This window comes from Macaca mulatta, chromosome 15 (genome assembly GCF_049350105.2).
Source record: "Macaca mulatta isolate MMU2019108-1 chromosome 15, T2T-MMU8v2.0, whole genome shotgun sequence".
In the NCBI taxonomy this organism is placed as follows: domain Eukaryota; kingdom Metazoa; phylum Chordata; class Mammalia; order Primates; family Cercopithecidae; genus Macaca; species Macaca mulatta.
The window spans coordinates 37537645-37563347 of record NC_133420.1 but is presented as its reverse complement, the minus strand read 5'-3'; the positions used below and the strand labels follow the sequence as shown (position 1 = coordinate 37563347).

Here is a 25703-nt window from a genome sequence, read left to right as displayed (position 1 = left end):
TACAACTATTGTTCCTAGTTTCTCAATGCCTGGCTCCTGGTCTCAGTTGCCCTGCCTCTCCACTTTCCACCCCAATGACTAGGTCCATGACACTTGCTTTCAGACTTCTCACATATCAAATGCCTGCCTTTTAACTTAAACCCAAGCAAGTCAGATGTTCTGACACCCAAACCACAGACCTAGCTTTAAATATTTATAATGCCCTAATTCCTGCCTTTTCCTTTCAAATGATTCTGTATGTATAGTCTCAACAATTTTTATTGTTGCCTTCTATTTAGTATTTATTTTCTTGTAGCCTAGTTCTGATTTCTAGATTTATATTTCCATAGGCCAATATCTAAACTGATGAGTCATACTCACCCACAGCTAGCCTTGCATTTACACTGAGATGCTCACACTGCCATATCTAATCTTGCCTATTCTATTTCAGGGTACAGTGGGAAGAGACTTGGAGCCAGACAGATCTGGGCTCAAAACTAAGTTCTGCCATTTATTAGTTATGCCACGTCGCTAAGTAACTTAGCTGCTAAGAACAAAACGGATGAGTTGTCTGAGAAGTCAGAGAGGTTTTATGTGTAAAATATCAAGAATGGAGGTTTAAAGTGTTCAATGAATCTTAATTTCCTTCTGTTCCTCCTGCTGCCTCTCCTGGATTATGCAGCTTCTTTAGGTGAACATGTTAGTGAAGAAAGCTAATATATTTCTCTGTAAAAATGTTTCCTTCAAATATCCACAATACCTGTTTTATTGGACATTCTATTCAATTGCAGAACCCTTTGAAAATCAATTCAAGGCCAGCAAAAGTAAAACTTAATTAAGAAATGGTCATGGTATATGTGTTGGAAACTGGCAGAAGAGAAGGAAGAGATTTTGTTATTGACAATATAAGCCATATTTGCATTACTGCTTTTGGCAATGTGAGAAACATGCCTATGTTCTTTCTGTAGTGTATGTAGAAAACCCCAAACTGAAAAACGAAATTGAAAACCCCAAATTGTTGAAACACACAAAATATATCACACCAGAACATTCATTTAATCTACACAGAGCCATAATAATGGAATTCATAGTTTTAAAACTAGCCCTATATACTATGTCAAAATAATCATGGCTGAAGTATTTGTGTCCCTTTTTATGGAAAATCTAAAGAAACTTCAAGTCCAAGTCTCCCTCTAGGATCCACAAACTTAGGTATTTTGAGAAGAAATCACATCCAGGGAGGAAAAAAAACTGAACAGTCCCATATTTATCTCCATCCTCTAGGAAACATACTTCTTGCTATGAAAAAAAAAATCTGAGCTGGAAAAAGTCATGATGATTTAATTTTCTTTCAGGGAATAGAGAGGAAGACAAAGCCTTCTCTGTGGGAACAAGAGGCCTTCTATTTTAGCCTAAGTCTACTAACATGTGTCTTAGAAGCTATTCATTTTAAACTGCAGAAAAAAAAGAATATTAAAATAGGCTATGAATTTGATTGTACATTCTAACCACAATGTCATATATCTAAAATGGCAGGTCAACAAAGTAAGTTTATTTCCTTATCCTAATTTCTCTTCTGGACTTAAGGCTAAGAATTACCATAAGGACCAACTTTGCCCTCAAATAAATAATATTATCTATATTCCCTTGAATGACTGCTTCAAATAACAATTCTATTAACTTTTTATTTTGTAATAATATTAGATTTCAAGAGGAGTTGCAAAGATAGTACAGAAAGTTCTAATATACCATTCACCCAGCTTCCACTGATGTTTCTTTTTTTTTTTTTTTTTTTTTGAGACAGGATCTAGCTCTGTTGCCCAGGCTGGAGTGCAGTGGTGCCATCATGGCTCACTAAAGCCTTGACCTCCTGGGCTCAACTGATCCTCATACTTCAGCCTCCCAAGTAGCTGGGACTACTTGCATGTGCCACCAAGTAGCTGGGACTACAAGCATGCTTGACTAATTTGTAATCTTTTGTAGAGGCAGGGTCTCCTTATGTTGCCCAGGCTAGTCTCAAACTCATGGGCTCAAGCGATCCTCCCGCCTTGGCCTCCCAAAGTGCTGGGATAACAGGTGTGAGGCACCAAGAGGCTCGGCCTGTTTAACTTCATATGTAACCAGGACATATTTGTCAAAAAGGAGATATTAACGATGGCACAATACTATTAACTACTCAGATCTCCCTAATTTTTCCACAGTTATCTTTTGGATCCAGAATCTAATCTAGGATATTGTCTTGCATTTACTCATCATGTCTCCATAGCCTCTTCCAATCTGATAGTTTCTCAGTCTTTTGTTGTCTCTTATGACCTTGAAGCTTTTAAGGGAACTTGTCAAGTTATTTGTGAAATATCCCTCAATTTGGGTGTGTCTGATCTCTTGTCACAATTAGAATGAGGTTATGAATTTTGAGGAAGACTGTCACAGAGGTAATGTATCTTTCTCATCTCATCACACTAGGGATATATACTATTCATGACATATTGCTAATGATGTTATCTTGATCACACAGAAGATAATTTTTAATGCTAGGAATCTGTTTGTATGATAGCTAAACTTAAAGGATGGCTATCAGGCTTACTGAAAATAAGCATTGGTTCAGCCAACCAATTAACAAACACTAGGACCTACTGAAGGCAGGATAGTCAGACAGATGTTAATTTGAGCCAGTTTCTGCCACTTATTAGTTGTCTGTTTTGGGGCAAATTAAGTCTCAGTTTCTTCATCTGTAAAACAGAATATACCACCTTCAATTAATTGTTATTTTATCCTTACAAGACAGTAAATATAAAGCACTTACCCTGGCACATAGTAAACAGTCAGTAAATGTTAGTGTTGTTCATTCTGGAGTTGATAGTGGTAGTAATAATGTCAGGAGCATTTGCCAAGTTGTGTGGTATTTTTGTCTCAGAAGGAAGTCAAACTACAGACAGGAAAACACTACATGTTTGTAAGACTTTAAAACATATTAGGTAGAGTAAAATGCCCTATAAGAGAGATGTTTATAAAGATTAAATTTGTAGTTTCTTTCTTCTTTAGCAAGAGAAGTGTGCAACTGCTTTGCCATTTGGGCAGAGGTAGGAAAATAACCTTGAAGCAGATCCTCCTGACTGTGAAAAATCATTTAAGTTGTGTTTCCTTTAGTTACATAAGTATAGCGTGAACAGGCCCTACTGTCCTGAGAGAAGGGTTTAACAAGACTCTGTATATTTTGAGTGATTAAAGAAACGCGCTTAAGCCCTGGGAAGCGAAGAAGGTTTGAGGTTTGTTAGTGAAAATATTCTACAAAATGTCCTCAAAAAGTACTCTTGGGACTGGCTTACACAATGAGATGTGGCTGCACATATAAACCGAAGGAGTTGATTGTTAAGATCTAGAACCTGGGAGACCCAATTTAGAGCATTCTTGAAAGAATGTGGCATTAAGGGAGTGGGTTCATCCTCCCTTAAAGAATCATTGCTGCCTCTGCAAGGATCTGGACCAGTTAAAGCATCATCACAGTTGTGAGCAAGCATCATCCATCCATTAGGTTGTTCAGGGACCAGGCTTCACCCCAGCAATTCCATGTAGCAGTGAGAAACAGTAGGATTAGTGAACTGATCAGAATCACATTCCTTTTATACCTAGCATCACAGAAGGACAGACCCCTAGAGTTATTGGACAATTAGTTACCTGTTGGATAATGTGTTGCCTCAAGAGGAGAGAGTACTTGACTTTATGCTATTTAGGCATATGAGGGCCAGAGTAATTAATTGGAAAAATAAAATAAGTAAAGTTTGTCAATTATATAAGCTTTCAACTTTCCAATATCTATTATGTTTGCTACCCTCAAAGGCCTCCTTATAAAGATTAACAGTTTTAAAAACTCTTAAAAGGTAAAGGGCCTTTGGGTTTCTTTTCAGTAATGCAGAAAGAATATGGGTATGGGGACACGGCTTGACACTCAGCAGCAAGGCTTATGCAGGAATAAAAATCCCATGGGATACAGTGGGTGGTAGCAACTGCTGGAGCATAGGAAAGCAGATTCAATTTCTGCAGCCGGCAACAAAAGAAGAATGGTAAGCACAGGGAGAGGGTGTGGGCCTGAGAAGGAACCTTGTGCCTAAGCATTTCCATAAATTCAACTTAGAAATACAAACTACCTTTAGATTTGTATGTATTAATGCAAAAATCACAAAATTTCCACAGAATTATGCACTGAAACACGGCTGTCATGGCATATCACCCTTCTGATTACTCTCCATATTTTCAATATTCTACCCATTCTCACTAATATTACCCTAAAATATTAGCCAAATTTTGGCCCTTGTTAGTTTTCACTCTGCCTCTAATCTCTCCCTATTTACATCTACTCATTCTCCTACTGCTACAATCCAGTGTTGATCTTTCTCCTGCTTAAAAACTGCTTTGTGAATAAAACCCAAATCATCTGTCTGGCCCTAAAGGCTCCCTGTGACCTGACCCCAACAGGACTTACTAGACTCATTTCCTGCCCCCACTCCTCTTCCACTTGACATCTTCAGTAAGCCCATCTCTGAGACTTTAATCTTGCTGTTTCCTGTCCGTAAAGTCCTTTCTCATCTTTTTTCACTTCTGTATGTCTAAATTCTTTCCTTCCTTCAAAGTTGGGATCAAAAGCTACCTCCTCAATGAATTCAGCTCTGAGTTTTCCAGCTATAAGTGATGTCTCCCAGCTTCTTAATCCCCTTAACATTTTATCTTTATACTGTATTTTGTGATGTGGGTCAATTTTTACTTTGTATTGTAACTATTTACATATATTTAATAGTGTCCTTACTAGACCAGAAGCTCCTTTTGAATGAGACCTATTATCTTATTATCTTTTATCTCTCACAAGGCTTATTAAATTGCCTGCAGATAAATGCAGTATTTGGTATAAGGTATTTATTTTATTCAACAGAAACCATAATACCAAATACTGCATTTATACAAACTTAATTATTTAAACTATTAGCATATATTCAACTACAGATTTAGAGGGGAGCTTCTCAGAAAAATGAAATAAATGATCTAACACTATAAAGAACAAAATTAATAAGATATTTCTTTAAAAAATTATAAACTGGCCTAAAACTAGCTTAATAAAATGAAATAAGTAAAGGAGTCTGCAACATGGCTTAGGGACAGTAACATGTTTAATTAACGGCAATTTATCAACAAACTGTGACATGTTAATGTTCACAAAGGTCACCGAGACCTGGAAAGAAGTTTTTTTTTGCTTTTTTTTTATTCATTTAACTACAGCTGATATCCAGTTAACAATTAGACTAGGAGGGCAGATTATGCCCTGTATTGAATGGAGACTTTAAGACAAAAGTCCACTGAAAAAAACATAGAGCTTTCCAGACTGTATTAGATATGTATTATTTATACCCAAATCCCAACATACTCAGTGCCTTTTTCTGAACAAGCTCTTCTCTGACCATTTATTAACATTCAAACTTAATTTGTTTTTCCATGAACTTAACATACTTGATATCTTCTAAGACATAAGCCATTTGGTCCTGCACAAGCATTTATTGAATCAAATGAATCACAATAAAATCAAGGCTAAGGACAGTTACCTACTTTTGATCAAGATGGCTACCTTTAAAAAGTCGACTTTCAAGGAAAAAAATATTCAAGTGTACCAAAAAGGTAATTTAAACTAGAGATTGGTATAACTGCAGGAATAATTGGGGTACAGAGTAAAGTCATCTTAAAATAAAAAAAGAATGAAGTATTGTTCTGCTTTTCTACAAAATAGCATAAGAATATGCTAGGTTAGATTTTCAGTTTGACACACAAAGAATATGCAAATGTTTACTTTCAAGTGTCTACCCAGACATCTCTACCTGAATGTCCCACAGTCACTTCAAAATCAACATTTTTGAAACCTAACATCATCATCTTCCTCCAACTTGCTTATCTATCTGTACTCTTTAGTTAGTTATTAATAATAGAATAGCTCTTCACTTATGTGCTCAAGCCAGAAACATGGGAGTCATCTCTCTCTTTCTCTCTCTTGCTTTCTCTCTCTCTCCATAGACAAGCAACCATTTAGTACTGTATATTTTATTTTCCAAATATCTCTTAAATTCTCTCCTTTCCAGCACCATTGTCAATGCCAATATTATCTTAAGTCAGGCCTTTAAGTTCTCTTGCTTAGATTGTTACAACAGTTTTCTCAATCTGGTTTCCTTGCCTGAGCCCACTCTCTCGAACCACCAGACTTCTGGCAGAGTAATTTTTCCAAAAAACAAATCTGATGTCACCTCTTGTTAAATATTCTTCAATGGATAAATGTATTTACAAGGCACATCAGGGCCTTCATGGCTTGGCCCCGTTTAGTCTTCATTCATTCATTCATTCATTCACTCTGTTCATTCATCAAGTATGTATTGCGTATCTAGTATGTGCCAGTCACTGTTGTAGGTGTTGGAGATATAACAGTAGACAAATAGACAAAAATGTCATCCTGTCATTGCCTACTCCCTTTCAACCCTTCTTCCCCACTACTACCAAGCTTTGTCTTCAAGAAATAGTGAACCACTTGCAATCAGTGAAGATGTCTTTTTCTTTTATACAAATTTCTACTCTCTTCAATATCAATCCAAATGCAACTGCCTCTCTTAAGACCTCCCTGACTTGCAAGTCTATCTCTGCAAGTCCACTAGCCAGTAAGTTCCTTGAGAACAGAGATAACATCTTTTGACGTATAGTTGGCAAATGCAATCTCTTTTTAAAAATAAAACATGAATGAAATGACTTTTTTCTAAATTGTTGATTGTTTCTAGCGATCAAATAACCTTTATCTTAATCTTCCAGAATTATAGGCAAAGTAGTAAATAAGAGTTTGCAAAAGCAGCTGTTACTGTCTCATATTACACAAGAGATGATCTTCAGAGCCCTATACAAATGTAAGCCTCCAAGGTGTTTTGTCATCTTTCCATTTGAAATTTATTTTGGCATCAGTTTACCTCATAAGTTTGCCTTCTAACCTGGGGCACATTCCCATAATTAAAATGCAAAAGAGTAAAGACAGTTGTCCCTGAGCATGGGATGGGGGGTTGATTCCAGGACCTTCCCACCATACCAAAATCTTCAGATGCTCAAGTCCCTTCCATAAAATGGCACAGTATTTGTATATGCACATCCTCCCAGATACTTCAAGGTTACTTATAATACCTAATACAATGTAAATGCAATGTAAATAATTATTGTTTTATATTTTCTTAAATTTTCATTTTTTATTGTTGTACTGTTATTTTTAATTGTTTTTTAAAAAAATACTTTCAACCTGCATTGCTTGAATCTGCAGATGCGGAACTCACAGATAAGGAAAGCTGACTGTAAATTTTAAGATACACTATAGAGCTAGTCCTCAAATAATGTAGTTCCAGTACAACATTGTTGAAGAAAAATGATTCCCAGTGGAAGCTACTATCTGTGTGGGGTTTGCATGTTCTCCCCATGTCGGTCTAGGTTTTCTCTGGGTACTCTGGTTTCCTCTCACATCCCAAAGATGTGCATATCAGGCTCACTGGCAGTCAAAATCATCCTAGGATGACTGAGTGTGGCGGGGTGTGTGAATGCACTCTGTGACGGAATGGTGTCCTGTCCAGGGGTGGTTCTGCCTTCAGCTGCTGGGACAGACTCCAGTCACCCACGACCCTAAACTAGAATAACTAGGTAAATAATTTTCTTAGTTGTTATTAAATTTTCTTACATATATATATAGCTCACATTTATTTCAATGTTTGTTATTAGAAGTGTCTTTGGTCTTTTTTTTAGTAGTTTAGTGATGTTTCTGTGACCAGATACATGCCGTATGCACTTAAACTCTTGTTTATATCTATTAGCCTATGGTAAAATTGGTTTTGTTGTACCTTGTTTTGCTTAAAGTTGCAGTTTCCAAGAACCTATGATGATGAGGAAGACTTACTGTGGAGCAGCAATGACAGATTTTATGGAAAAGGATATTAGACCAATACAGAATTACTTTGTTATCTAAGACAGTCTAAAATGATGCACCTTGTACGCTAACCTACCGTGAATATATTTAAAAAATCTCAAATTAGGCCAGGCACGGTGGCTCACGCCTGTAATTCCAGCCCTTTGGGAGGCCGAGGTCAGGAATTCAAGACCAGCCTGGCCAAGATGGTGAAATTCTGTCTCTACTAAAAATACAAAAATATATTAGCCGGGCATGGTGGCAGGCGCCTATAATCCCAGTTACTCGGGAGGCTGAGGCAGAGAATTGCTTGAACCTGGGAGGCAGAGGTTGTAGTGGCAAAAAAGTCTCAAATCAATATGTAATTGTTTACATATAAAGTCATTCCTGATAACATTTTAAGAGCTATATTGAGATTCACACTTTCACTAAGCATATTGTTTTTTGAGATAAAATGCTACCGGATTTCTCTATTCATTTATTAAGCACATGTCAAAATATAAATCAGGAAAAACATTTGAAATGTGTTCCAAAAGCAAAACTGAAAGGTTCAGATATTGTAGACCAGTTCCTTCTAATTAAACAGGTTGGAACACCAATGGTGATGTGAGGGGGTGGACATCTGTCAGTACAAAAAGAACTTTGTGTTTGCACACAAAGACATTGCTCAACCCACATCTGACTCCTGCAGCCAAAATCTACCCTCACTGGGGCGACTCCCACTAAAATATATGGGCATAAAGAATAGGGAAATGAATTTTTTAAAAGCGAATTGTTAGTTCCACAGACTTCAAATAGATGAGGGAATCAGGATAGAATTGAATCCACTTTTCTACTCTTATTTTTTAAAAGAGAACAGAGAGGTCACAACAGAAGAGAATTTGGTGTTAGGATATCAGATTTCTCATGTCATTGTATAATCTTAGGAAATTCACTGGAATTTTCATGTTTTTTTTTCTCCTGATAGGTCTTCTCATCTCTCTGCCTCTCTAAATCATAACTTGTAAGACCCCCTTTCCTATTTTCCTGTAATAGGAAAAGCCGTTCCTATTACACTTCAATTTACTTACTCCTGTTCTTTTTCTACTCTAAACTACTATACTTACAAATTAAGCATATATTCATAAACTATTTTGTATTGTATGTGTTTCATAGTTTTGCACAGATTAGATTATAAATTTCTTGACAAGAGCAAAAGCAATGTTCCAAAGTGCCTAACAAAAAGGAAGGGCAATACAATAGATATTGCAATTGATATTTGTTCATCAAAGGGCTGGTCCTTTCATGTTCTAATTTCTACTAAGCCAAAACTAGGATTAGTCCTTACAAAGAAGAGTTATCATTTACGTAACATGTTATTATTTACAAAGAGTTATTATTTACAAAGAGTTATTATTTATGTAACATGAGCTACATCATACCAGGGTCAGTGTCTGATTACCAAAAGACAATTAGAAGAAATTTCTAGAAAATATCAAGAAGTCTGCACCATAGCATCAAATTTCTTACAATACTCACTCTCTTTGCTCAATATCTGAGATTTTGAGAAAGGCTGTACCAGCATAACGGATATGGATATACTCTAGATCCAGACTGCAAATGTATTAATTCCAACTCTTTTACTAACTGGCTGTTATGCAGCAAATTAGGCAAATTACCTAATTTGCCTTTTTTTTCCTGTACAAATGAGAATAGTAATAATAGTGCCTATATTATATGGTTGCTATGAGAATTACATAAATTAATAACTGCAAAGGGCTTAGGATAATGCCTAGCAAGTATTCAGTTTAAGCTATTATTATTCCAAAATATATAACATTCCATTTTAAAAGGTATAATAGGTTTTTAAATAAAAATTGAAGAAAATAAGATAATTTTTTCTGTTATAATGAACAATTTCTTCTCTAGCATACCAACAAAAAACAAATACCCCAATATCTTCTCATACTCAAGGGCGGCTGATTTAATCCTCCTTTTTGGTATAACACTAATTCTATTCCTCACTTAAAAAAAACAAGCAAAAATAAATAAATAAACAAACAAACAAACAAACAGGTCAGGCATGGTGGCTCCTGCCTGTAATCCCAGAACTTTGGGAGGCCAAGGCAAGTGGATCACTTGAGCCCAGGAGTTGAAGACCAACCTGGGCAACATGGTAAAACCCTGTCTCTACAAAAAATACAAAAATTAGGCAGGCGTGGTGGTACATGCCATTGGGTCCAGCTACTTGGGAGGCTGAGGTGGGAGGATCCATTGAGTCCAGGAGGTTGAGGCTGCAGTGCGCTATGATTGAGTCACATTGCACTCCAGCCTGGGTGACAGAGTGAGATCTTGTCTAAAAAAAAAAAAAAAAAAGAAACAAAAACCAAAAAGAGATTCAACTACTAGAGAGTTATTGAGCTGAATCTATGTGCCAGTCTAAGTAGACACACACACACACCTATGCGCACAATTTAGTTTTCTTCTTTTAAACTTTTTTAATTTTTATGGATATATAATAGTCACATATATTTGTAGAGGACATGTGGTTTTTATATAAGCATGCCATGGGTTGATTTGTGTTGGAAACATTCCAAATCTACTCTTTTAGCTTTCTGAAATATACAAAATACATTGTTAACTATAGTCACCTTATTGTGTTACCGAGCACTAGATCTTTATTCTCCTATCTAACTGTATTTTTGTACTAATTATCAGAAAAATCCTTCATGTTAGATGTATTACAGATAAAAGCACTGAGGTTCAGAGAGGTCAAACAGCCATTTTAATCAACATCACACAGTAAGCCAGTGGCTGAACCAAGAATAGAAACCAAGTTTACCAATTTCAAATTCCACTCCTTTCTATTACACATCATCACACTATTGTCCACAATTTCCTTTCTCCATTTACCCACTCACATATAATTTCTAGCAGAGCAGAACAGAGCTGTTTCCTCATAGTTCATTCATTCATATCTTCTTGCAAAGTACATAGTCCCACAACTTTCCATTTCTGTTCTAGTTTCACGTCAATTTAACTTCCCACTAAGAAATTCAGTGCTTAGGGCTATGTGGATTTAGACCTCCTAAGCCTCCTTGTAAAGACTTCCTTTAAATACAGGCTTTTAAACTACTTTTGTGATACACTACTTGTTCTGACAAATTGCCTGACATTCTGAAATAATATTTTATTTATTTTATTTTATTTTTTTGATACAGCCCAGACTAGAGTGCAATAGTACTATCTCAACTCACTGCAACTTCTAACTCCCAGGTTCAGGCAATTCTCCCACCTCAGCCTCCCAAGCAGCTGGGATTACAGGCGCATGCTACCATACCCAGCTAATTTTTGTACTTTTAGTAGAGACATGGTTTCACTATGTTGGCTAGGCTGGTCTTAAACGCCTGACCTCAGGTGATCCACCCACCTCGGCTTCCCAAAGTGCCGGGATTACAGGCGTGGGCCACCGCGCCTGGCCTTTATTTTTTAATAATATTTTTTAAAACTAAAAAAATTACTCTGTTGTGACCAACAGAAGTATAAATTTATCTCGGAAGTTTGATATGCCAAAGACAAACAAGAAATAGGGCAAGTAAAGAAACAAAGACTGGAAGGCGCATGGAGGAAAACTTACTGGAAGTAAGTTTCAAGAAACTGAGAAGCCCAAGTATTGTTAGGCTTATCTATAGATACTGCAGTCATCTAAAACTATGGCAAGTGTAGTGTCAGAGATAACAGTGAGCCAAGTGTAAGAAATAAAGCCTGGTGCCCAGGAGTAGAAACAGCAACAAGGAGGTGTGACAGCACAGTCAGCTGCCATGAGCTTCAAAGGAGTTTTTAGGAAGGAGGCTGGGAAGAGCACTCTGAGAGCAGCAATGAAGAGCAAGAGAGAGATCTATTGCAACTCCAGGTCCAGAAGTAAGAGTGTGAGACAGAAAACAGTCATTACTTGCATGGGCTGCAGGGGAAGCAAGGTCCTTCCAGATTTCACTTAGAAGAAGATGATACAGGATTTGAGAAATCAATACACTTTGATGCTATGAGGATAATATAAAATCATGTGTTACCTCATTAAAAAAAAGAAACCTACTAAGGATAACAGAAGCTATCAGGTAGGTACACACAGAAAATAGTCCATATAGAATGGAAAAATAATATAGTCAGGTGCCACATAATGACATTTCCGTCAATGATGTATAGAATATATCATGATGGTCCTTTAAGATTATAATGAAGCTGAAAAATTCCCATCACCTAGTGAGATCATAGCTGTGGTAACACAGTGCAACATATTATTCATGTGTTCATGGTGATGTTGGTGTAAACAAACCTACTGCACTGCCAATCATATAAAAGTATAGCATGTACAATTATACACAGTACATAATAATAATGAAAATAAATGACTGTTACTGGTTTATGTATTTACTATACTACAGTTTTTATTGTTATGTTGGAGTGTACATCTGCATATTTGTTAAACTAAAATTTTTTAACTAAAACAGCCTCAGGCAGTTTCTTCAGGAGGTATCCCAAAAGAAGGCACCATTATCATAGATGACAGCTCCATGCATGTTATTCCCCCTGAAGACCTTCTAGTGGGATGAGATGTGGAGGTGGAAGACAGTACTTACTATTGGTCCTGACTTTGTGTAGGCTTAGGCTAATGTGTATGTTTTTAACACAAAAGTTTAATAAGTAAAAAATAAAATTTTTAAATAGAAAAAAGCTTATAGAATAAGGATATAAAAGAGAAAATATTTTTGTACGACTGTACAGTGGGCTTATGTTTAAGCTAAGTGTTATCAGAAAGAGTCAAAAAGTTTTAAAAATCAGAGATTATAATGTTAAAAAGCTACAGTAAGCTAAGATTAATTTATTATTGAAGAAAACTTTTTAAAAATAAATTTAGTGTAGCCTAAGTGTGCAGACTTTATAAATTCTACAGTAGTGTACAATAATATCTTAGGCCTTCACTTTCACTCATGACTCAATCACTGACTCACCCACACCAACTATCAGTCCTGCAAACTCCATTCATAGTAAGTACCCTAGACAGGCATGCCGTTTTTATCTTTTATATGTTTAGATACAAAAATATTTACCATTGTACTAAAATTGCCTACAGTATTCAGTTCAGAAACATGCTGTACAGGTTTGTAGCCTAGGAGCAACAGGCCATACCATATAGTCTAGGTATACAGCAGGCTATACCATCTAGGTTTGTGTAAGTACATTCTATGATGCTGCGTGACAATGAAATTGCCTAATAACACATTTCTCACAACATATCTCCACCATTAAGTGAGGTAGTAATAATATTATTGTTCTCTTCCACCTCTTGCATGAATCGTCCATCACTGAATATCAGATATTCTACATGAGATACTAACAAAAAACCTATTTATCAATTTTAACTGAAAAAAATTACAGTTCATTTCATGTCAACCCCAAACAACTAACCAAGTTCCTAAAGTGTAACTAAAACACAGTAAAGCACCTATACAAAAGTAACAAATTCCTATGTTAGGATATAAAATGCTGAAAACATCACTTCCTGAGCAAAAACCATTCCTAAGGTTAACAGTGGCTACAAGTAGTAACATGCTACATATCCTCTTTGTTGATATTTGGTGCACCTTTCAAATTGTTGACATGTGATGCTGACAGTCTACCTATTTGGAATTTAACACAGACTTCTCACATATTATTTTGTTTAAAATGCAGTATTTGGCTTTATTTCTGGGACACAAATGTAAATATGTCCCATCTTTTTTTATAATCATCAGCCAAAACACACTGAATTGAGAGGTAATTAATTCTAGGACATTTGGGTGTTAAATATCAACAGGCTTTCTACTAGGAAAAACACAAACTTTGAAGTCATTCTGTGGACTCTGCTTACGTATTACATTTGTTTAAATGAGTTGAATGGCAGCTTTAGTGTATAAACTTAGTCAAGTTAACTTTAAACATCAAAATTCTCAGTCAAAATGGGAAAATAATAATGTTCTCAAGGGAGCTTTTGTAAAGATTAAATGAGATGGCCAGGTGTGGTGGCTCACACCTGTAATCCCAGCACTTCGAGAGGCCGAGGCGAGTGGATCATGAGGTCAGGAGATCCAGACCATCCTGGCTAACACAGTGAAACCCCGTCTCTACTAAAAATACAAAAACATTAGCCAGGCGTGGTGGCAGGTGCCTGTAGTCTCAGCTACTTGCGAGCCTGAGGCAGGAGAATGGCATGAACCCAGGAGGCAGAGCTTGCAGTGAGCCAAGATCGTGCCACTGTACTCCAGCCTGGGAGACAGAGTGAGATGTCGTCTCAAAAAAAAAAAAAGATTAAATGAGATAATGCACATCAAGTAGTTAGCAGAGTGTCCTAGCATATAGCATATGCTCAATAAATGGTTCCCATAATTACTTGTATTATCTGTCTAGCAATTGCAGCTTAAAAGATTTATGCATGCATTATCTTGCTTGATTCTTAAGACAACTTTATGCAGGACAGAGACAGGACATGGATTATTATCTCCACTTCACAAATAAAAAGACAAACACTGAAAAGAATTCAGCCAGGCATGATGGCTCATGCCTGTAACCCCAGCTCTTTGGGAGGCCAAGGCAGGAGGATCGCTTGAGTCCAGGAGTTCAAGACCAGCCTGGGTACACAGTGAGACTCTGTCTCAAAATAAAATAAAATAATAAATAAAATAAAGGTTAAAGTGAACTGCCTAAAGTTACATGATTACCTAGAAATACCCACCATGATTGGATATAAACCACCATATAAACCAGGGGTTGGTAAACTTTTTACAAAAAGGCCAAATAGTAAATACTTTAGGTTTGTAGCCCATACAGTCTCTATCACAACCAGTCAATGCTGCCACTATAGCACAAAAGCAGCCATAGACAATACATAAATAAATGTGTGGAACTATGTTCCAATAAAACCTTACTTACAAAAACAGGCAGTGGGTTGGATTAGGTTCATAGGCCATAGTCTGCAGACCCCTGCCCTAGGCCTTTAGATTACTAGTCTAGTGTACTTTTCCATTACTTTATGGTTACCACCTATTTTCAGGATAGAGTTTCAGAATAAAACTTAGTAGCATTAACTGTCACAGAAAAGATAAATCAGGAATAATTTGCAGAAGAACTATGAATACAGTAAGACAGTACATAAATATTAGTACTATTGTTTTTTCCTCTTTTACAGCTTCTATTATAAAACTCTCTCTTAATCCTTCCTTTATTTCCTTCTCTTCTAATAAAGCTTTGGGCCTAGAAGTGAACACTTTTCTATTTCTCCAAAAGTACTCAAAGCAAATATGTTTGCAGAATATTATTCCAAAGAAAGTAGTGGACATTCCATGAGACACCAGAATGAACAAACTTACATTATCTCATCTTTTAAAATGGTAAGCAATGCGAAACTTCTGAATCTAACTTGCATGAGCATGTTTTGGGGAGAGTGGAGGGAATAGCGTTAAGCTACTACTCTATTCTCAATCTCAAAGAACAGAGTGATTATCAGTTTTCTAACTATATAATCTATATGCTGTGGTATGCTACAGTGGTAAAGACACTGGACTTGGAATTGGAAGACCTAATATGGAATTCTTTCTCTGGCACTTACTATCTTTGTGATCTCGTAACCTACATATAAGGAGTTGCTGTGAAAATTAAGACAAATAACTATTTTAAAATACCAAGCATCAGAAGCATTGATTATTGCTGCATTTCAAATTATAAACTTTTTTTTTTTTTTTTTTTTGAGACGGAGTCTCGCTTTGTGGCCCAGGCTGGAGTGCAGTGGCCGGATCTCAGCTCACTGCAAGCTCTGCCTCCTGGCTTTATGCCATTCTCCTGCCTCAGCGTCCCGAGTAGCTGGGACTACAGGCGCCCGCCACCTCGCCCGGCTAGTTTTTTGTATTTTTTAGTAGAGATGGGGTTTCACCGTGTTAGCCAGGATGGTCTCGATCTCCTGACCTCGTGATCTGCCCGTCTCGGCCTCCCAAAGTGCTGGGATTACAGGCTTGAGCCACCGCGCCCAGCCTATAAACTTCTTAATGAAGTTCTCTTCTACCTTTTTTTTTTTTTGAGACAGAGTCTCCTCTGTCCCCAGGCTGGAGTGCAGCGGCGTGATCTCGGCTCACTGCAACCTCCTCCACCTCCCGGGTTCAAGCAATTCTCCTGCCTCAGCCTCCTGAGTAGCTGGGACTACAGGCATGCGCCACCACGCCCAGCTAATTTTTTTGTATTTTTAGTAGACACTAGGTTTCACCATGTTGGCCAGGATGGTCTTGATCTCTTGATCTCGTGATCCACCAGCCTTGGCCTCCCAAAGTGCTGGGATTACAGGTGTGAGCCACCATGCCCAGCCTCTTCTACATTTTTAATAAGCTACCATATGATACAATATTCCATAACAGTACAATATCATTTATAAAGCATCCAAAATATTTATTGCTAAAGTATAAAGCACTTCTTTGTCAAGGAGCTAAAAGTTCTTAAAACATGTTCTCTCATTTCAGCCCATAATATTCCTTTGAAATTAAAACAAACCAGAATTTATTGAGTGACATGTGTTAGGCGGTTTATATATATCAACTCATTTAATCTTCACAACAACCTTGAGAAGAAACAGGCTCAGTTCCTTGCCCAAGGAACCCAGTTCCTAAGTAGCAGCAGATCTTGGGTTACACCCCAGGTTACACTGAGTATAAGCTGTCATTATTTTTTTCATTATTTAATACTGTCTCTTCAGTTTTTTGACTTGGGGGTCCACAAAAAGTCAAGTGCCTCATATAAGGTCAAAGAATAATTACTTTCAGTGTGGTACAAGGCAAACGTTTAGATAACAGTACATTATTCCACTAGATTAAATCACCTCCAAATAGCATACTATTTTAAAGATAATTCCTGCTTAATCTACTTTTGGTTTCAAAAATATACTGGTAAATAGAGTAAAACCAGTCTACTTACCACTAGTTAAATAAATTAGGGTATTCCCAAGTTAAGCTTTAGTTGTCCAAAGAAACAAATGTAGAATTTTGATTAGAGAGAAAAATAAACCAAAGAACAAATTTCCTCAAACTCCAATGGTATATTAATAAACATAAGAACATTTCTAAACCTCCTAGCAGGTTTCATGCCTGGAAGCCCTTCCAGAAAGCAGATTTCTTCTTCAATAATTTTTTTCCCATGAAATTTACAGAAATTATCCCAGAGAAAAATTGGCAACTCTAGTGCTTTTGAAGAATTAAATCAGTAAATTAGAAGTTTTTAAATCCTGACATTAAATATAACATATAAAGTAAGGGAATAAAAGTATATAAAATATTTTGTAAATCTATGACCCTCATCCCCCTTTGTTTAAACCAGTATGGTCCTTAAGAGTAGGACCCTTTTTTTTCCCTTGCTAAAATAAAATAAACTTCAGTTCCACCCTCTGTTGCTTACCTGTTGCACAGTATGCTGAGAGCTCCATGTGGACTACAGTCACATGGCTGACAGAGCCCAGAAGTGTAATTTGGGTAGAAGCCCTCTTTGCAGGTTTCACAGTGAAGCCCCTGATAACCTGGCCGACACTCACACTGCCCTGTGGTCTGGTTGCAGTGATTCACATCCAGGCTTCCAACCACAGAGCAGTTACATACATACTCTGCAAAGGAAAGAAGGAAAGAGACATTACCAACCAAGATTTAAGGCCCTCTTAATAAAATGAACTCTATTTTATTTTTCTTAATAAATTTTCATGACAACTTTGTAAGGACAGATAAAATTAACTCTAGTTCAAATTTACTTTCTATCCTGTTTAGTTTATTCAAATCAGGAAACATATAGGGTATATAAATTATGGTTGTGTGTGTGTGTGTGTGTGTGTGTGTGTGTGTGTGTGTGTGTGTATTATGTTTTTCTGAATTAGAAGCCACCAAAGGCAGGCTTATCTACACGGCACTAAGGGCACATGTTGGAAATGACAACATGTTAAATAATAAATAATCCCATTGTATAGCAGCAAAAGCCTAAGGCTCAGATGATTAACTTTGGTAACCTTATTCAAGGTCATATTAGATTGTGCCATAGCTAGAATCATAAGTTAATGTGTTCTGCCCAGGAAGAAATTAATGAAGAATAGAAACTTTAAAGTAAGGAAATGATGAACAATAAAACCAGAAGAGAAAGTTTACAGGTTCATCCTGATCTGGGAGTTAAAACCAATCCCAATTTGAATGTCTTTCCCAAATTAAAATATTTGGAAAATAAACATTTCTTTTAAGTATATTTCAAACGGTTCTTTGTTATTTGCTTGTTTGTTTCACTTTTTTCACTTTTCAAAAAAAATATTTTAATTTTTAATTTTTGTGAGTACACAGGAGTATAAGGTGTGTATATTTATGGGGTACCTGAGATATTCTGACAGGCATGCAGTGTGTAATAATCACATCAGGGTAAATGGGGTATCCATCACCTTAAGCATTTATCCTTGTGTTACAAACAATCCAGTTCTACTCCTTTAGTTATTTTAACATGTACAATCAAATTACTGTCCATAAATTACTAAATTATTGACCACAGTCACTCTGTTGTGTTATCAAATACTAGGTCTTATTCATTCTTTCTATTTTTTTTGTACCCATTAACCATCCCCACTTCCTTCCCACCATATCCCTGTCAGATGGTTCTTCGGATAAAAATATTGAGAAGCCCTTAGTTTTAGACTTCTAGTGCAAAGACTCATTTAAAGGTCAGTTAGGATTTGTTTTTTGCTACTGCCTCTATTCATTTTATCAAAAGGAAAGTGTTTTCAACATAGCTTGACACAGTATTAACTGAGGACTTTGTATTAATATATATATCCTAGGAATAGGTCCCATTCCAAAATAGCCATGATGCTACCCTTAAAGGGTCCTGAGAAATCTATGGTACAAATTACAGTTCTAAATAGGTAAGGCACTATATAAAATGGCACTGTACCAATACAGTTTAGCTTGGAAAAAATAATCTTTGATATTATTTTTGATTACTTCAAAAAGCTACTAGACAACTACAAATCCAGAGTCTCAAATAGAGAGTTATAAAGGGGTTTGCTTCTCCATTCTAGAAAAGGAAATTAAGCTTCAAAATTCTTTATGTAATCACAAGCAGCTTATTTATCCACACAAGTAAAAACAAAAGATTCCTCAAAGAAATTCCCACTTGGCCAACTCTATACCTCCCACACTTCTGCAATTCCTAAATTTTGGTGTCACTTTTTCCCTGCTCTTCACAGCTCTTCTAGTTTGTAAAGATAACAAATAACGAATAAATAGGCCAGGCGCAGTGGCTCATGCGTGTAATCCTAGCACTTTGGGAGGCCGAGGTGGGCAGATCACTTGAGCTCAGGAGTTTGAGACCAGCCTGGGCAACATGGTGAAATTCCATCTCTACAAAAAAAAAAAAAAAAAAAAAAAGTATAAAAATTAGCCGAGCATCCTGGCATGCGCCTGTAGTCCTGGCTACTCAGGAGGCTGAGGTGGGAGGATCGCTTGAGCCTGGAAGGCTGAGGTTACAGTGAACCAAGATCTCACCACTGCACCCCCACCTGGGTGACAAAGTAAGACCTGTCTCAAAAAAAATAACTAAAGTAAATAAATAAATATTGGCAACTTATTTGTTTGTTTTATGTGTATTTCAAACTTGAGTGGTGCACAAAACCCAAAGGAAAATTCAGATTTCTTCAGCCTCAAGCTTAGGAAAGGAATGAGCTTCCTATTACTTCCCATTTCTTATTTTCACTAGGCTACATAAACATGACATTTCTTTGACAGAGTTACATGTTTTCACATGATATTTACTTTCTGTGTAGGTGTGTTGTGGTTTTTGTAACTAACAAAGCCACGTTCAGTGGTCTGTAAAACTGCCAATGACAACTTCATGACAGGACCTTCACTCCACCAGAAACGACCAGAACACTTAAAATAACATTTTTCTTCTGAAATCGGGCAGAAATTCAACTTACATTCAACTCCTCCTGCTGGACCTATTTTATTACAAGTTAAAGTAATTAAAGTATGTTGATGTCAGTAGAACTAGCTCAAGAAAAAATGAAAATACTAAAAAAAAATTTTCTATAATAAAGACTATGAATTTTATTTCATTATTTCCTTACTAATGTATTTCCATCTGAAAACTGAGTCAATGTTCCCAATGAGTAAGATTAGCAGTATTTTCTAAAGAATCCAATTGAATTTAAGAACTCAGATATAAACACTCAATATTTTTTTCAGTTAAGTTCTAATGGATAAACTTTCAATACTAACCAAGTTCACTGGTTATTTATTATTTCTATAGTCAGTCTAATATCTTCATTATTCCCTGAACATACTCTGGTTAGTCCTGTCTCTGAACCTTTGCTTATTCTGTGCATCTTAGAGTGCTCTTTTTCACATAGTCAAACTTATTCCCTATTTTAAGAATCAGCTGAAACTCACTTCTCCATAAACTCTAACTGTACTGTCCCTATTATAAATCCGTAACAACACCTACTACCTAAACCTCTCAAATGACAATAATTTGAAGAGGCAGTAAAGCAAAGAGTTATGAGCACAGATTGTAGAGGTAGATGGCTAAGATTAAATCCTGCTCTCTCACTAACTTTATACCCTTAGGCAAGTTAATTAAGCTCTGTGTGCCTTCATTTTTTTCTCCTGTAAACAGGGCATAATAGTAGCTATACCACTCAGTGCCAATACTTAAGCTGGAAGTGGTCTGGAGTATTGCAATAATTAATACAACAGCTGGAAAAAAAGTAGAAAGTGTTATCAGATAAAATAATAAATGCAATTCGGATGTTAGATTCACAGGCTATAGCTTCGTTATACCCTGAGGATAAGATCTAAAAGCCTGACAATGGGTTTAGTACCATAGCAGCTTTGAATAATGTCTGGGAAACAGAATTAGTTTCCTATTATGCAGAAATCCATGTTATGGCTCATCTAGGTAGAGAATAAGATGATATTCTACTTATACTAGGCTCCACTCATTAACAATATGCGTGCCTTAAAATACACAGTGGTAAAAACAAGGATTTAGGATGCGGCTTCAGAGAAGATGAAAAATGAGCATTTATTTATTATACATCCTTGGTACTAATCAATTTAACAGTAGCAGCGTGAATGGCAAATGTTTCAGCAAGAGAGACCACCCCAGGGATAAGAAGGGGGCTGACACATCAAGACAAAAAGGCACTATCATGTTAATACTTCTCCCCAAAATAACAAAAGGAAAGGAAGAGAATACAAAGTAAACCAAGTGCCAGGGAGCATGGGCATCTTTTCTGTTTGTAACTCAGAATTTAAGGCCCGTCCCAGTGACTGACCTTAAATGAAATGATGCAAGTTAAATGAATAGTATAAGCAACAGTAATAAATGTAAAACACTCCGGGTATTCATTAAATTGTGCCAGGATAATTTGTTAGCTTGTAAGTAAAGTAAAATCTCAGACCCTTCACAGGTCTAGACATTTGTGCGGAACCAGACAGGAGTTAATGCAGAAATAATGCAGCCCCCTTAGTAAAAATGTGGCAATATGAAAAAGAAGGAAGTTTCAATTGATAGAAGCAATGAGAAGGACCAAAGACAAGAGGAAGTGCTGACTTTTTAATGAGTTAGAATCTTAGACATCAGAACAGCACAAAGGAGTCTGCAACATGATTAATGGAAAGTCACCAGTGTGGATGTTAATGGGAATGAAACAATATGAAGAGGACACCAAAAACTAATTACAGACAAGTATGAATAAGATGCCGAACAGCTCATTCAATTGCCTAAAAGTAAATACGGAATAAACTCTGTCATGTGAGTAGCAGGCTTCCTTTCAGCCCTTTAATTCTTTGGAAAACTCTATAGAGAAATGATTAGAGAAGGGTAATGTAAATGTTCTCAGAGAGAGCAAAATCTTGGCAACATTTTTTCCTTTTGTTGTCTGGCTTCTGAAGAACAATAAAATATAGTGATTTTCACCCTGAAGAAGAATAAGAAACTAAACTCTTTGCCAAACTGCTTTAAGTATTTGAAAATAGACACATAAAGTCCCAGAGAAAATCAAATTCTGCACTTTTTCAAACATTCGAAAAGCCAAGAGTTGAAGTTTTTTAGCCCTAAAAAAATAAGAGTATTTTGTTTACAAATCCCATAAGTTCCCTTGCCACCTACCTCCACCTGCCCTGCCCTTTGTGCACAAACATTTGCCCTGGTAAAAGATTATCTACTTGAACATACTGAAGACCTTTTCTAGGCCTTTCATAAACCTTGTAGGCTCTCTCTTCATCCAACTTTTAACCATCTCACAGAGAATATTTGGTGTGTTCTGGTATTCAGCTTGTTTGCATTTATGATGGGAGTTTTTGAAAAATACTAATTGTGATTGTATGTCCTAATGAATGTGTCCTCTCTGTGTCTCTTTTTGAAGTCATTTCTAAGTGCTAGAATTAACTGTAATGCTCAAGCAGTTTGGTACAATTGTGTATTAAACCTTTGCAGATAAAAATCCATAAAAACAGTAAATGAAAAATTTGCATAACAAAATTTAAAAATTATGTCCTCAGTCATGATGGAAATCTCCTAAACAAATAAATGTTACCCTGACAACAATACTGTTGGTAAACTAAAATGATTACAAAATTATTGCATTTAAGCATAGATACTAGAAGACTACTAGTGGCTATAACTAATACAGAGCACTCACAGGAATCTGGTTCAGGAAGACAGCCTGAAATTCAATTTACAGCCTTTTGCAAAACTGCATAAACACCTTTGCAAAACTCAATTTCTGACTCCTTTTCATTCATTGAACAACAATTTCACCCCTTTTATTGTTAGTTGACGTGTAATAATAATACCTATTTATGCAATACAGAGTGATATTTCAATACATGCATACAATGTGTAATGATCAGACTAAATAGCATATCCATTACCTCAAACATTGATCATTTCATTGTACTATGAACATTCAAAATCTCTCTTCTAGCTTTTTGAAAATATAGAGTAAATTACAGTTAACTATATTTATTTACCCTATTGTGCTACAGAACACCAGTACTCATTTAGTACTATACAGCTATAATTTTGTATCCATTAACCAATCTCTTCCCATCCTTCCTTCTCACCTACCCTTCATGGCTTCTAATACCTCCAATTCTATTCTTTTTTTTTTTTTTGAGACGGAGCCTCACTCTGCAGCCTAGGCTAGAGTGTGGTGGTGCAATCTCGGCTCACTGCAACCTCTGCCTCCTGAGTTCAAGCAATTCTCCTGCCTCACCTTCTGAGTAGCTGGGATTACAGGCGCACACCACCACACTCGGCTAATTTTTGTATTTTTAGTAGAGACGGGGTTTCACCATGTTGGTCAAGCTGGTCTTGAACTCCCGATCTCATGATCCGCCCTCCTCAGACTCCCAAAGTGCTGGGATTACAGGCATGAGCCACCACGCCCGGCTCCAATTCTACTCTTTACTTTCATGAGCTCGATTTTTTTTTAATCTCCCACATATGAGTAAGAACATGCAGTATTTAACTTTCTGTGCCTTATTTTACTTAACATAATAACCTCCAGCTTCATCCATATTTCCATAAATAGCAGGATTTCATTCTTTTTCATGGCTGTATAGGACTAATATTCTAAAGCATTTCCCCTGTGTTTTCTTCTAGTAGTTTTATAGTTTCAGATCTTACTTTTAAGTCTTTAATCCATTTTGAGTTAATTTTCGTATAAGATGAAAGATGGGAGATCTAGTTTTATTCTTCTGCATATAGATATCCAGTTTCCCCAGCATGATTTATTGAAGAATATATCCTTTCCCCCAATGTATGTTCTGGGCACCTTTATTGAAAATCAGTTGGCTGTAAATACATGGATTTATTTCTGGATTCTCTGTTCTGTTCCACTGACTTATGTGTCTGTTTTCATACCTATGCCATGTTGTTTTGGTTACCATAGTTTTGTAGTATATTTTGAAGTCAGGTAGTGTGATGCCTCCAGCTTTCTTCTTTTTGCTCAGGATTGCTTTGTCTTCTGTGATTCCATATGAATTTCGGGTTTTTTTTTTTTAATTTCTGTGAAGAATATCACTGATATTTTGATAGGGATTGCATTAAATCTATAAATTGCTTTAGGTAGTACACTCTTGCTTTTTAATATCTTCAAATACTGTTATCTATTAAGAATACAAAAAACCTGTATTAAGCTATTCCTAAACTTACAATATTTATCAGAGCACTGGCCATTCAAGTTCTAAGTCCCAAAGATATATCATCATTTTAGACAGTTGGAACTACAGTCTGACTTGCAAAAGTAGATGGAAATAGTTCTATTCTCAGCACACACAATGCAAACATTATAGGAACATCCACTCAGTGGAAGTCAAAAAGCAAAACTGTACTTTGAAAGGCAATGAGTATCCATCTATTTGAATAGCTAAAGTACACAAACAAAAAAAATTTGACAATACTAATTCCTGGCAAGCATGCAGGAATTTCAAAAATTACTGGTGTAAGTACAAAATAGTAGAGACACTTTGGAAAACAGTTTGACAGTTTCTTATAAAGTTAAATATACCTTTACTATATGACCCAGCAATTCCACTCCTAGGTATGTATCTGAGGGAAATGAAAAGTTATAGTCACACAAAAACTTGTACAGAAATATTTATAAGTGATATTAATAATCACCAAAACCTGGAAATCAACCAAATGTCCTTCAACTAGTGAATGGATACAGTATGGTACATTCTCATAATGGAATGCCATTCAACAATAAAAAGGAATAAACCACTGACATCCAAAAACATGGATGAATCTTAAATGCATTATGCTAAATGAAAGGAGCCAGGGGCAGAGAATAGATCAGGGATTTGCCAAGAGGTGGGGGCAGAAGGGAAGGGCTGACTACAAAGGAGCAATACAGGGGAATTTTGAGGGGGTAATAAAACCATTTTGCATCTTGATTATGCACATATCAAAACTAATAGAACTATTGCACATCAAATGAGTAAATTTCATTGGATATAAATTTTAAAATATGCAAAAAAATTTTTTTAAGCAATGAAGTTTTACTAGATTCAATTTTTAAAATGTTGCTGGAAGGATGCCTTGGTGTCCCACAAGCAACTATTTCAACTGAACTGTGGCACCAGCGTCCACAGGGGATCCAACTAATGATTGAGGCTTTCTCAAAGTGACTGTTACATTTAAGATAGCAGGAAGTTATTAATGCTCCAGCTGATTATTGCATAAGGAGTTGCGGAACATTTTAGTATTTAAAATGCTATTTCACTAAAAGGAGTACAATCTTTTCTTTTCCCTTTGGCTCCAACTTAAGTCTTAGGCTGCAACTGTTCCCATGTACAATGAGAGACAAGAGGAAAAAAATGAAAGATAAAGATGTATAGGATTACCATCCTTTTTTCATACGCAATTGTTTGTTTCCTTTTGAGATTCATCATTAAAAACCCTACTCTGTTTAAACAAAGACCAGGAAAATGCATGTAAATATAACTTTCAATCTATCTAATCTATTCAACAAAGAACGTCACCCATTTTCACAAGCCTAGGATTGGATCCACAAAAATTACATCATTCCTGATTTTCGAATTGAAAAGAAAGGGAAAAATATTGTCAAAATCAAGAGTAGGAATACACAACTCAAACCTCTGCATGTACATCAAATGATTCTTTAAAAAAATCCAACAAACTGGCCAGGTGCGGTGGCTCACATCTGTAATCCCAGCACTTTGGG

At 36.3% G+C, this 25703-nt stretch overlaps 1 protein-coding gene and 1 long non-coding RNA gene across 3 annotated transcripts in view; both read right to left on the bottom strand.

Annotated features, from left to right (window-relative positions):
• The window catches only part of MEGF9 (multiple EGF like domains 9), a 109974-nt gene that overhangs the window by 36584 nt on the left and 47687 nt on the right, over positions 1-25703 (bottom strand). The window contains exon 2 of the mRNA XM_015116946.3: positions 17384-17585. Within this exon, the coding sequence (XP_014972432.2) occupies positions 17384-17585 (202 nt within the window). The remainder of the gene's footprint in view (positions 1-17383; positions 17586-25703) is intronic.
• Positions 24044-25703, bottom strand: part of LOC144335150 (uncharacterized) — a 42931-nt gene continuing 41271 nt past the window's right edge. The window contains exon 3 of one of the 2 annotated variants that reach the window (XR_013405632.1): positions 24044-25696. This is a non-coding gene — a long non-coding RNA (uncharacterized LOC144335150). The remainder of the gene's footprint in view (positions 25697-25703) is intronic. The other variant, XR_013405631.1, reaches the window with a different exon arrangement.